The 14,648-nt window shown below is 34.7% G+C and overlaps 1 protein-coding gene across 1 annotated transcript; it reads right to left on the bottom strand.

The window, feature by feature from the left end:
• Positions 1–2,265: 2,265 nt before the first annotated feature.
• Positions 2,266–3,477, bottom strand: LOC110869706 (F-box protein CPR1). Its single transcript, XM_022118935.1, has one exon. It carries the CDS (start codon positions 3,475–3,477, stop codon positions 2,266–2,268), a length of 1,212 nt encoding a protein of 403 aa, XP_021974627.1.
• Positions 3,478–14,648: the final 11,171 nt, after the last annotated feature.

Raw genomic sequence — 14,648 nt, 5'->3', positions numbered from 1 at the left:
TGTCCGGTAACCGAAAACTATTCATTCATCTCGATGAATCGTTAAAGAAAGAGGTTAGGACGGGTGATGATAAAAGGTTAGATGTATTAGGCAGCGGAGATGTTTCAATCTCATTACAGGGACGGACAAGAAAGATACCGAATGTGTTTTATGTAAAAGGTTTAAAACACAACTTGCTAAGTGTAGGACAACTCATACAAAGGAGTTATGAGGTTTCATTCAAAGAGGAAAGATGCACTATCAAGGATATGAATAATGAAATTCTAGGAATAGTCAGAATGACGAGCAATAAAATGTTTCCTCTCTATCCGAAAAGTGATATACAATTTGTCATGAATATGACAACTAAGAATCCTTCAAAGTTATGGCACAAGCGTTACGGACATATAAATATGGAGACTTTAACTGACATGGGGAGGTTACATTATTTTCTCGGTATGGAAGTTCTTTATGATAGTGGAAATATTATACTCTCTCAAAGAAAATATATGCGAAATCTATTAGAGAAGTTTCGAATGACACAATGCAATACTGTTTCTACACCTATGGAATACGGATTAAAGCTGTCCAAAGATGATCCGGAAGATTTAGTAGATGAGAGTATATATCGAAGTCTCGTAGGAAGTCTAATGTATTTAACCAATACAAGACCAGACATCATGTTTGCTGTAAGCAAAGTTAGTAGATTTATGGAATGTCCAAAGAAAAGTCACTGGGAGGCAGCAAAGCGTATACTAAAATATATTAAAGGAACACAAGATCAAGGAATTACATATTCCAAAGGAGGAAAGAAGAACCTTGTGGGTTTTTCTGATAGTGATTATGCAGGAGATTTGGATGATAGCAGGAGTACCTCAGGATACATTTTTCACTTAGGATCAGGCCCTGTATCATGGCAGTCAAAGAAGCAGAAGGTGGTAGCCTTATCTTCAACTGAAGCTGAATATATGGCACTGTCTCTAGCCGGTTGTCAAGCGATATGGATCAAAGGAATTTTACATGATCTACAAGAATCAAATGACTATTCCATTCCTACTCCTATATACTGTGACAATAAATCAACTATATGCTTGGCTAGAGATCCTGTATATCATGGGAAAAGTAAACATATTCGGGTTAAATATCATTTTATTAGAGAACTGATCAAGAAACAAGAAGTAACGGTTATCTTCTGTGCAACAAAAGATCAATTAGCAGATATCATGACCAAAGCTTTACAACCAAAGGACTTCATACGTCTAAAGGAGCTTCTACGGATGTCACTGAGATGATCTAGCTTAAGGGAGGGTGTTAGATATATATAAATATATATATAAGTAAGCTAGATATAGCGTTACATATTTAATAATTATTCGCTTATTATAAGTTATGTATTATTTAGGGTAGTTATCGGTTTCCTGTACATGTATATATACATTCTGTATCATTACTTTCAGATTATCAATTCATAATTACATGAACAATATCATACGATTCCTGCAAATACTCTGAAGAAATTCACGTTCAATTCAATAAACATCCAACAGTTATCCACATTAATGAGACCATTTTGACAGTAACCCGGTTAATAAATCAGTTGTATAACAACTGATTACCGTCAGGAACAAAACATCCATATCATCCTTACTCTAAAAATAGCTTGGGTACTAAGAGTGAGTCAATGTATGCTTAATGAATGAATCTAGAAAGTAGGAGAGACCAATTTTGTGTTTTCATGGAGAAACTGACTGTGTGTTACAAAGTCATAATACCATATCAATTGCAACATCATTAGGGGGTTCCTTGCAGACCTTAATTGAACCAGGCTAATAACCCACGAGCTAGTATATAAAAAAACCCTTCTGGATGAGAAGGTTTAACAGGATACCATAACCCTAACTTGAATGTAGAATAAACACATGATCCTTAAAGATCATAAAACCAAACACTTGCAAACTTTTTAGCGGAAAAAGTTGCAAAAGATATAAACGTGCACCACCGATGTCATAGATATAGAAGCAGAAAAGAAAACTACACCAGAATATCAAACACATCACATATGCTAACAATAGAGAATCTTTATGTAATTAAGGCACAACATTTGATACTTGATCCAAGCTTAGTTATTAAACACACATAGTATAATTAATGCATAATGGTTGTAACAGAAAGATGTATTAATAACGAGGCCAAATCTTGCTTCTCGAGACCTTATTGACATATCACCTTCCTGTGAGAACTTTATTGAAATGATAAACGAACATATGCTGCAACCGTTGATCCAATCTAATTAGCAGGTGCTATCCAAACAAGACTGTCAACATAAGAAACGATTTTGACCCTGTCAAAACCAAACCTTGAAGTAGCAAGTACCTCCAAGGAATTAACCTTGGCAGCAATTTGATCATACAAAGCTAGACGGTTCTTATCATCGTGTAGAAGGAACTCCTTATTTAATATGAATCCAAGGGGAACTATATTACCACTAAACTGGGAAAATACATGGTGTTTCACCCATGATTCAGCCATCCCGTATTCATTCATCACCCACACCTCGATGTCGCCATCTTCCATGTATGACATCACACAAAGATTTCCAGACAAATGTCCCAAAAGCTTCGTCTGGTCCATCTTATACTGTGGTATAGAATCAGGAAGAGGTATCTCACCGAAAGTCTCAGTAGCCAAATCAAATGCTACTATCGCGTGATTAGTTATTTTGCCATTAAGTCCACAAAGCCAATGAATATGGCCATCATGCCCATCACTCCCAATAATAGAAAGATCGGCAAAGTCAGAAATCCAACCCACATGAGAAGGAAACCTGTCATTGATCAACTTCCAGGAGCCTTTTCTCATGCTATACACTTCCACTTGTAACCACTCTTTAAAGTAGCTTAAGCTTTCAAACGCGGTAACTGGCCGTTGAAATAAGCGAGAGAACTTAACAACTTTGTAATCATCAGTTTCAGGATCGTACCCAAACCGAATGTGAAGATCGATGCCCTCAAAACCAAGGGAGGCTAGGATGGTATATGGAGGAAGAATCCTTAAGGCATTTAGAGAAGGGTTCCAAATGCAAATGATAGGATCACGATCGGATACAGTATCAGTAGGCCATAGAGCAAAACATATCAAGCCATTAAGAGAACCAAGAATACTACTGTGGGTATATCCAGGTGGGATAGTTAAACTTGCTGGTAAGTTAATGAAATTAGGGTTTTCGATAACAGGAGAGTGAGAAGGGTGTGCAATGATTGGTATCTCACCGTCAAGACAGAGCTCACTGTAGAAGACCATGAACATTTCATCGTTGTTGTGGATGGAACGATGGAGGTGTGATTTTATGAAAGATGGTTGAGATAAAAGTGCATTCATGGGCTTAGAGACGCACCTAAATTGAGCAAGTCGTTTGGCAGGTAATCGGATCAGAATGTCGGATAAAAGTTCCTCCGGTAGTTTTTCCATGGTTGTTGGCTGTTTGGAGAGTTTGTCCATAGTCGCCAGTTTTCTTTTGGGAGCTGCCTCTCGGGGAGCAGGAGGCGGACATAAAATCATAATATCAAAGAACAGGGGAAAACTTGTAGAAATATTTTTTTTTCTTTTTTTTTTTTATAGGGTTTTGCGTGGACTTTAAAGAGAGTTTTTTTATGATCTTTTAATATGACTTTTATGAGGTGATATTTTTGTATTTTTTTATAGGGTTTTGCGTGGACATTTAAGAGAGGTTTTTTTTTTTTTTTTTTTTCTTTTTATATGAAGTTTTATGAGGTGATACTTTATTTTGAATGTAAGAAAAATTTATATTATGTAAGATAGTGGATAGGGGAGTATTTATTGGGTAACACTAAAAAAAATGAGAAATTAAGTAATTAATAATTTAAAAATTTAACTTAACATGTTAAAAATCAAATTTTTTAAGAAAAAAATCAGCGTTTTTCCTTATAAATAAAGGTAGAAGCCTTTTTAATAAAAAAATTCAAAAACTAAAAATATACAAAAAAATGTTTAAAAAATAATTAAAAAAGGTTTAAAAATGATTTTTTATTGGATTATCTTCTACAGATTTTTATATCCAAAAGCGCAAAATTGATTTTTAATGTATTAAGTTATATTTTTAAAATATATTTAATATGTTAAATGTACAGTTCCTTAGTTCCCTTAGTGTTTCCAAGTTAATCTCACACTAGTGGTACATATTTGTTGATGTAAGAAAAATGAAACACATAATGTCGTGTATCAATTTTAACTTAAAGATCATGTTAAATGTCTGCTTAGATTTTCATTCATACATGAAACTATTCTAGTATTATTATTTTTCGCCGTGTATCAAGAGTAAAATGTACATTTTGATGATTCAAATTAAATTTATATTCGAATCAGCATCCTGTATTTGTTGTAATATTTTGTTTATCTAATACAATTTAATGTGTGAATTTTATACAGATCTATAAACCAAAAAGTTATTTATCTTATGGGTGTGATTTTTAATATGACATTGGTGGCGGTTCGTTACCGTAGGCATTTGATAAGTATCAGTTCGTTACCGTAGGCATTTGATAAGTATCAGTTCAGTTCTTTGTCGTACTGGTACGATACATTGTTAGAAATTGTTAGAACGGTATCCATCAGTAGCACTCATATTTATTTATTATTGCAGACAGAGTTGTATGAATGAGAAATTGTAGAAATTAGAAACTATAAAGATGAATACAGATACCGGCATCGATGTTGTTCGATACCGTACAGTAATTATACTATGTTAGTTTATCGAAAGCAAACACAATAAAAAATAAATACCCGTATCGTTACAGTGTTGTTCGATCGTTCTCGATTTGGCACGATATCGTAACAATACTACGTTTTCAACAAAAATCATGTTGCAACATTGTTCGATCGGTCTCGGTTTGATACGATAGCTTTAGGGTTAATTTTTAGCTTTGGGGTTTAACTTTAGTCATTGGTCTAATAACCAAAAGCTAATTCCCTATAGTCGTTGGCTCTGATACCAGTATGTCACACCCTAACCCGCAACGGATATGGTACTAGGCATGATAATTGTCCATAACTTATGACAATATAATATGTTTAAATAATTACAGGCACAAGATAAAATTGTCAAACATAATCATAGAAATATACAACAAAATTCGTATAGTATCCAACAGATAATTGGTTATGAACAAATATCCTATTTATTACTAACACACATCCTATGTGTCTTCAATTTCAAATCATCTTAAAGTAGTGTAGCTGTATCATGCGTAAAAAGGTTTGGGTCAACATAAAGTTGGTGAATAGATCTAACTTTAGATAATATATCTTTCTTTATTATTTGATTTATTTTATTTAACAAAATAAACATGCAACTTCATGTGCAAACATATATAACAATCCATAAGACAATGAATCATTTAATAAAATAAACCAAACCACCTGCTTGTGTCTCACACCCGCAAGTGTAACAACCTGACTTTCCGAAGTCAAAGTCAAAGTACAAGTCAAAGTCAAAGTCAAGGTCAACATCAGGTTGTTATTCAGATCTATCATTCCTTGCTTAATTATTGCCTTGTACTCGATAATCGAAATATTGGTTAACGCTATTTTAGAATACGAATTATTATTATGTGAAGTAGCAATGCCATAAGCGTAACTAAACGCTATTGTACTAAACTCTATCATGTCGATCTTTGAAGCCGCTTTTTTGACGTGTCTTACCGGGTGGGTGGGTAAGAGATGCATTGTAGAATGTTGTGGGTTGGTTTTATAAAAAAATAAAGAGACATGGTAGAAGAAGTAGAGAAGTGATACAAATTATAAAAAATTGGTGGGTATTTATGTATTTCTTTTAAAAAAAAAGTAAACTAGAATATAAAAAAAAGCAAAACTATGCATTTGGACTGTTAAAAAAATTAACAAACGTAATTTATTAATAAATCAAGTAAAATGATAAAGGAAGAATGATTTAAAAAAGAAAAATATATTACAAAGAAAATATGATTTAAAAAAAATAATAATTTAATAAAAAGAAAAATAATTACTAAAAGAATAAAAAAATTTAACGAACCTAAATTATTCAATAAAATATCATATTAAATCTTAATTGATCAAGTAAATATTATTTGAAAAAAAAACGTTGATTAAAAAAAGAAAAATATATTATCATAACGGACATATAATTTAAAAAGAAAGAAAAAATGATTTAAAAATAATCATTAAAAAATATGAGTCATGTTATTATTCATGGCCCTTAAAAATAAATATAAAATAAATATATAAATATGTAATGTAATGTAATGTAATATAATGTAATATAATATAATATAATATAATATAATATAATATAATATAATATAATATAATATAATATAATATAATATAATATAATATAATATAATATAATATAATATAATATAATATAATATAATATAATATAATATAATATAATATAATATAATATAATATAATATAATATAATATAATATAATATAATATAATATAATATAATATAATATAATATAATATAATATAATATAATATAATATAATATAATATAATATAATATAATATAATATAATATAATATAATATAATATAATATAATATAATATAATATAATATAATATAATATAATATAATATAATATAATATAATATATAATAATAGGATTATTGGATTTTATCACCCTAACTATTGGCTATTGGTCGTTGTCACCCCCAACTTAACACTTAGTTTATTTTGTCGCCACGTCATTAACTGATCACTAACATTTAATCATGTTACTATACTTTTGGGGGTGACTACATGTGCAAACGAGCCGAGCTACTCGCGAGCTACTCGAGCTCGACTCGAAAAAAACTCGAACGAGCCGAGCTTAAACGAGCTCGAGCTCGAGCCCAAACCTAAAAAACAAGCTTGTTTAGTAAACGAGCCCAAGCCCGAGCTTCGCTTATCGAGCTCGAGCCGGGTCGCGAGCCTAAACGAGCTTTCTGTTTATATATTTTTTATTAATATATTAAACATATATTTATATAATAATAATTACCATTTATATAAATATAAAAAAAACTTAATTATATGTATAATAATAATTATAATTAATATAAATTAATTAATAAATACTAAACGAGTCGAGCCCGAGCCGAGCTCGAGCTTGAAACATTACCTTCGTGCCGAGCTCGAGCTTTAGAAATAAAGCTCGAATCGAGCCGAGCTCGAGCTCGAGCTTTCATATCTTAAACGAGCTCGAGCTCGAGCCTGGTCAAGCTCGGGCTCGGCTCGGCTCGTTTGCACCCCTAGGGATGACATTGGGATCTTAGAAAGACTTTAGACCTTCTCCATTGGTGACCTATGTGGTTAGGTTGTCACTTTTAATAAATAAAAAAAAAGAAAAAATCTTAATTTCTTCACAACCTGGTTGATCCCACAACCTTAGGTTGTGACCCAACCTCCACATCTTTTTGACACATGTCCCTAGTTAATTGGTTGCTTTTGTTATTTTTTTTCCTTTTTTGTTTCAAACAATTAGTTTTAAATAAATTAGATTATTTACAATAACTTATAATATTTAAATGTTTTTAATAAAATCAAAAAGTACAATCTTGTTCAGATTTTTTTTGTGAGCATTTAGATATAAATTTTATTAAAAACTGATTTTTTTACAAAAAAGGTTTTTTATTAATTTAATTTAAGTACAATCTTGTTCAGATTTTTTCGTGTTCCAATTGTAACTTGATTTATCTATTAATTTAAGTATGTTGATGCATATAATTTTTAATCATTTTTTATATTTAAAATAATATAGTTTAAAAAATAAACATTTTATTACTTATAATAAATTTTATATAATAATTTAAAATCTAAATAATAATATATTTAGTAAAAAATAGTTTAGGTTGGGTTGTTAATGGGTGTGAAATATTGAGATAGATTGGGTTGGTTACGTGGAAGAGAGAAAAATTAGTTTTTTTTATTAAAAGTTGGGTTGGGTTGGGTTGTGAGTGTGGATAGTCTTATGGATCTTAGGACACCCCCAAAAGTATAGTAACATGATCAAAAGTTAGTCATCAGTTAACGATATGGTGACAGAACACACTAAGTGTTAAGTTGGGGGTGGCAGGCGTCAAAGTGATAGTTGAGGGTGACAGAGGCCAATATCCAACATTTAGGGGTGATAGAATCCAATAACCCTATGATATGATATGATATGATATGATATGATATGATATGATATGATATGATATGATATGATATGATATGATATGATATGATATGATATGATATCATATAATATATAATATGATATCATATCATATAATATGATATAATATAATATAATATAATATAATATAATATAATATAATATAATATAATATAATATAATATAATATAATATAATATAATATAATATAATATAATATAATATAATATAATATAATATAATATAATATAATATAATATAATATAATATAATATAATATAATATAATATAATATAATATAATATAATATAATATAATATAATATAATATAATATAATATAATATAATATAATATAATATAATATAATATAATATAATATAATATAATATAATATAATATAATATAATATAATATAATATAATATAATATAATATAATATAATATAATATAATATAATATAATATAATATATATAATATAATATAATATAATATAATATAATATAATAGGGTCTCGTTCAGACTTAAAGTAAAAATTTCCTAAAAGTGTAAAAAATTATAAAACACTATAATTTCATCCATAAAACACACCCCAAACCCACAAATTACAGAGTGAAGATTACTAAACCATCATATTCAAACTCTAATGGTCCATAAAAACTGTATACGAACAACTAGCGGAGGATCTAGTCGCCTAATCCTTGTATACGAACAAACCCTGTTGTGCGGAATCCAACCGGGTAAGCAAACCGAGATCAAGATAAATACAAGAAACAGAGATTTAATGTTTCAAACTCACAATATATTAAACTAGAAAGCTTGTTTACAAAGATTACACGAAGTTATACACTTAAACTTTCTCAGTTCTCTCTATGTTGTATGTCTTGTGCTCTATCTCCCTCTCTGGTGTCTTCAGTCTGCTGTTTATATAAGCAGCAAGGTCGATGAAACAACTTCAGCCGACGAAACACCATCAGCAGCCGACGAAAGTCCATCAGACGATGAAACACTGATGACGAAACACCAAGTCGGTCTTTCGTCAGGAACAACTGCTTGATATTTCGTCATGAAGGCTAGGTGCAGGTGTTTCGTCATGTTACAAGGAGCAGGTATTTCGTCATGAGATATGCAGGTCTTTCGTCATAGCCCTTAAAGACAAACAGACCAGACAGCAACAACTTGGTAGATCTGCAATCAAGCGGGATATGCAGAAACGATACACACATTCAAGATCGCACCGAGACATGATGGAGGATATCAATTCTTGTAGCGGTGTCGAACCGAAAGGGCTGCGTCCACATATAATATGTATCAAGAAACTCCCCCTTAGACGCTGCTCGTGAGGGTTTATCTTCCATGTCTATCATGTCGGAGGATCTTCAAAGTCTTCACGCATCGTAAAGTAGAAAGTGTATCAACAAACTCCCCTTTCATTTAGGAAGTGTGCTAACAAAATCCCCCTTAAAATAAACTCTATTTTCAGCACTTAGATCCTTGAGGTGTTGATGATAGGTCAGTAGCAACTCGATCATCTTTATCTTTTGAGTGCCTCCACATTGTGTCTTCATTCCGAAGCTAGTTATCCAACATGTTCTCTTCGCCTTTAGCTGGTTTGATTGTAACATCTGCACATGCAAGAAAGCTAAGCACGTAATGAGAACAAACGCTTGGAATACAGTTAACATAAACAAACGACACACATGTGACCAGGTTTTCAATCAACTACCGTCCGACAGTTTGAAAGTTTAACAAATTTGATCAATTTTGGTCTTTAACTTTCAAAAACTTGCAAATTTCGACCGTTTGTGAAGATGCAGTTGTTTAAGGTTTCGATCAGCCTTCAGGCGGAAAAGACTCGAGATCCAACATCGGGCAATCAAAAATAAAATAGAAATAAAATCTTTTTGGTTTTCATAAAGTTTATATTAAAACACACCTAAAATCTTTTTGGTATTTTTGAATATTTGAAATGTAAAGACTGAAAGCAGTAAATAAATATATATAGAGATGCAGAAACCGAAAGCAGTAAATAAATATTTACAGACATTTTTTGCAAGTTTCGAGGGTAAGAGAATCATATACGGTCATGCCAAAACGCTCTTGTTAGTAGGTTTGAACTTGATAGGTACTAAAAAGAAATCGGCAAGTACACATGCAGTATATACGGACCATCATATAGAGATATATGTATATAGTCAAGTGAGCCAAGGGCGTGCAATGAGATGCCAAGCGCGTCCGAACAAATAAAAGCATGTTGTGCAACTAAATAAAGCAATAAAAAAGAGTTGTACCTAGAATTGTGTTCCTAAATATTTAGCTCAACGTTATGAACTCCAGCTTAGGTCTATCCTTACCAAAGTATAGCTTGGTGAAGGCGTAAACGGCGACAAGAACCACCCTACAAGTAAGAAGGTTTGACAGGCGGTTGTCCAACAGAAATCACGTTGTTGAGGAAGGGTTGTCTGGTGTGTAAATCGAATGTCCGAACCAAGACCTTTGATCTTGGGGACTACGCTCTGTAGTGTTTTTAGTGTTTAACTGTCCCCGTCCCTTACTTCGATGTTGCTAGATAATGTTAGCAGGGGCGTCATGTGTTCAATGTGTCATGTTGGAGACGGCGAGAACATTATCAGGAAAGCTTTCTAGCTTGAGGATGTCAATTCCAACCGATGTGCCGTTTGGTTTTACTAATTGTCCGCTTTCAAGATTTAATTGTAGCTGGGGCGTGAGTGGTTAGCCCGCCGTGCTAGTCTCCCAGTCTATTGCTGCTTACATAAACATTAGTAGCATTGAAATAACACGGTAGCAAATTGCATTATTTGTATAGAATCAACATGTATTCATAAGTTTTACCAAAACACGTCCTAATTAGACAAGGACTATTTCGTGTATAAGTCAAGATGGTCGAGCTTAGTTGTTATTATTTTTTATATTTTTTTTACATATCTTGACCACAGCGATATTATACTGCAACAATAGTATGTAGTTTCGATCATTTTGAAGAAAATGATTTACGCTTGCCCTTGGTAATGGTGGACAGGATCTATGCCACCAAATTTCGAGTACCGGCTTTGCGGCTGTAAAAGACCTCATGTTAATTAATATAAATGCATGTCCACGATGCGAAAGATGATGTGGATGTGGGGGGGGGGGTGGTTACACGACACCCCATAGTTTTAGTTAAATGAACATATACTCATATATGTTTAAAGGTAATGCAACAACAGTTATACAATCTTGTGCTATAAAGCATCGGTAGGTGTAAAATGTGGTGTAGTATAAAGAGGACAACATTGGACCATTATAAGTGGCTCGCTTCCGTTAAAAGCTCTAGTAACACCATTTAAAGCGACACTCCGGTGTATGTGCGACAAACACAGGTGGAGGAGTGGCGCGATGGGCGCTATAGCGGTGACGTGACTAAATGAGCCACAACCCCATTTATTAGAATAAGCAAGAAAGTTGGAAAGTATAGCTGAGGATTTCCAACAGATGCTCTCGCGTTTTATTGTATAGTGAAATGAGTTTACAAGCGTGACTAGAGGCGTTACTTAAGACGGTGCTCACCAGAGATGCCGAGAACCAGGAAGGTATCCGTCGGAAATGGTGGGAGTGAACGAAAAAGTCCGCCGAAGTGGCGGGTAGAATGAATGCTCCCGCCAGCAGTGTGGGTGGATGAAAAACGACTGCCTGAGTTACGCGGTGGATAAAAGCATTCGCTAAGGTGATGGAGTGGATAAAAATGTTCGTCGAGGGTAACGTGGTGAACCAAAGCATCCGCCATATGTGGCGGAGTGATGAAGTAATCGGCCGAAAGCGGCGTAGGTGGATAAAAACGTCCATTGGAAACGTTCCGGGGAGAATAAAACCTTCCGTCGGTGGCAGCGGGTTGAATAAAAGCTCCCGCCGATAGAGGCGGGTTGAAAAAAATCGTCTGCTAGAGGTGGCGCAACCAAGAATGTTGTCTGCCAGGGGTGACGCGACGGAGGAGATTATCCACCAGGGGTGGCGAGACGAATAAAGGTGTCTGCCGGAGGTGGCGTGGCGAAGAAAGGTGCCAGCCGGGGGTGGCACGGCGAATAAAGTTATCCGCCAGAGGTGGCGCGACGAATAAATGTGTCCGCCGACATGGACCGTGTTAGATACCACATAAGAGGAAATAGTCCTCTTAAAGTTTACGCATATTTGTTATACTAAAAAACATGGCGTACTTTCTTCTTAGAACCGATATTTATACAATATCGCGTATGTATCTAAAAACGACAAGGCCAAAGTAGGTTGTACCAGGGGCAAAAATGTGTTGTACATGTGCCTTGCTATATACGCGTTCATAACTACACTTAAAAATGTTTTGATATGAAGCAGAGTATTAAGAGGATACTATCACTCCTTGGATTAAAACCTAGTCAAAATAGGAATACACGATGGGCATGCGAAAGACAAGCGGCACAAAGTCAAGTTGCGTGAAGGCCGGTGGTTGAAAGAATTGTATGCTAGAGGCGGCGCAACCATAAAGGCTCCCTGCCATAGGTGAATTCAACAGGCGTAAAAGAATGTTCACTAGGAACGGTTTACCAACGGTTGTTTGACTTGACCAATGGCACATGGTTAGCTAGGGTCAAATGCTAACTTATAGCTAGCTTGGTGGTAGCAGCATTGCCAATGTAAGTCCCGCGGTTTCAATATGTTACCATGAAATATGCTAGATGTGATATTTATTCACCAAATAATGTGTGTATTTTTTACCTATATTCTTTGTCTCCCTTTCCTGGGAATACGGGTGAGGTGGTTAAAACACTAGATTTCCGATTTGTATGGTTTCTCAGGTAATAGCCTTTCGTAGATGTTGTCTGCCAAGAATTTGATGCCTTAGTGGTAAATGAGGCCACTAGTTAAGATGGGTATAATGCTATGGGTGTGCAGCGGAGGTCATCCGCCACCATTACCTTAGGATGCGCACGAGTGTAGAAACCCCCGCTTAGGTAGATTTCAAAAGTCGTGGTGGTATAATGGCCTTTCGCCGGAGTTACATTCATTCGCAGGCAAGCGCATGAGTCGCACGCCGGATTATGTGGCGCCGTGCATCCGATGTCATGGTGTAGCGGAGTATGATTTAAGGTTTCCGCCAGAGGTGGTATGGCAAAGGAAAAACACCCACCATATGTGGTCGGGTGGTATAAGGCGTCTGCCGGAAGCGGCGCGGGCGAAATGACTGTTCCCGGTGAAGTTTATACAGTGGCCCACTAAAAATTGAGTGTGAACAAAAGTCAACCGATGTAGGGACAGTGTAGGACCTTCCAACATGCGTAGGCGCGAGTAAGTTTGTCAGGAGCGCACGACGTGCGGTTAAATTTGAGATAATAACCCGCGTTTAAGAATATTGTCCGCCGATAATGGTGCGGCATACGAAATCACTTACCAGTTAGTGGCGCGCCATAGATAACGTCGCCGAGAACGCTGGGAGCGACACGCCACCACGTTAATACTGTAAGCGACACACCTTTAGACACCACCGCGTGCTTTCGGTGTGTACATGGGTGCTTCTGTGCTTGTCAACAAATTTCAATAAAAAACAAAGGGAGTGACATCTATTGCTTGAAGACCTCATATGTGCATAAATGTGCACTTGCTTTTAGGTCTCTTAACTTATTATGAAATTGAAACTGGTTCGCACAAACCCATCAGATGGTTTTTTAAGGTTTGGAGACACGCTATATGGTGAGTTTACAAAAATATTTTGTAAAGGAAGTTGTGTACCAGATTTATAGAGCACCCTGTTACTTTCGAGATTTGTAAAGGGAGTTGTGTAAAGGAAGTACTGATGCGCGGAGGCGGGCTAGTGCGAATGTCAGCGCGAAGGAAGGTTGTGCGAAAGCGGTTATTGTGGAGGCGTGTAAGCAAGAGTGTCTGTGGACGCGGGCGTTGTGGATGAAGGCGGCACGAAGGCAATGTCCCCGCCGCGCAAGGGTAAGAGGCGTGAAAGAGATAGTGCGCGACAATCAAGCGGAGTCCGGTCAAGATGGTGATACGCCACAATGCATCACATAACATATGCATGAATTGTAAGCACATTGTCTAACACAAATTGTACTTTTACATCTCATCATAATTATTTGCACACTGTCTCATCGTCACTTTATTAGTGAAGAATATGTAATACTTTTTTTTTTCTTTTTTAGCATGAAAACCCTTCTATGATGGTATCAATCAAAGGATATCATAACCTTCCTATAGTACCGCATGTACGTATCCTTTTCAAATAGGAGGAGAGTTTGTATATCCCACACCTCTTTCCTTTTTTCCTTTGAATTAATTACGAATGTCAGATTTGTGCCCTCAAAGATATAATTTCCATCACTTGTTACGAGATTCGTGTTTCGAAAAAAGAATCATGTAAGCAATAAGAATATCTTTGGAAACTTTGGGTATGTCGTATGTTTAGTATAAATTTATTAGATCTACGAATGTTTT

The sequence above is a fragment of the Helianthus annuus genome, chromosome 8 (genome assembly GCF_002127325.2).
Source record: "Helianthus annuus cultivar XRQ/B chromosome 8, HanXRQr2.0-SUNRISE, whole genome shotgun sequence".
NCBI classification, from domain to species: domain Eukaryota; kingdom Viridiplantae; phylum Streptophyta; class Magnoliopsida; order Asterales; family Asteraceae; genus Helianthus; species Helianthus annuus.
The sequence above is the reverse complement of the archived record's forward strand: the minus strand, read 5'-3'. Positions and strand labels throughout refer to the sequence as shown.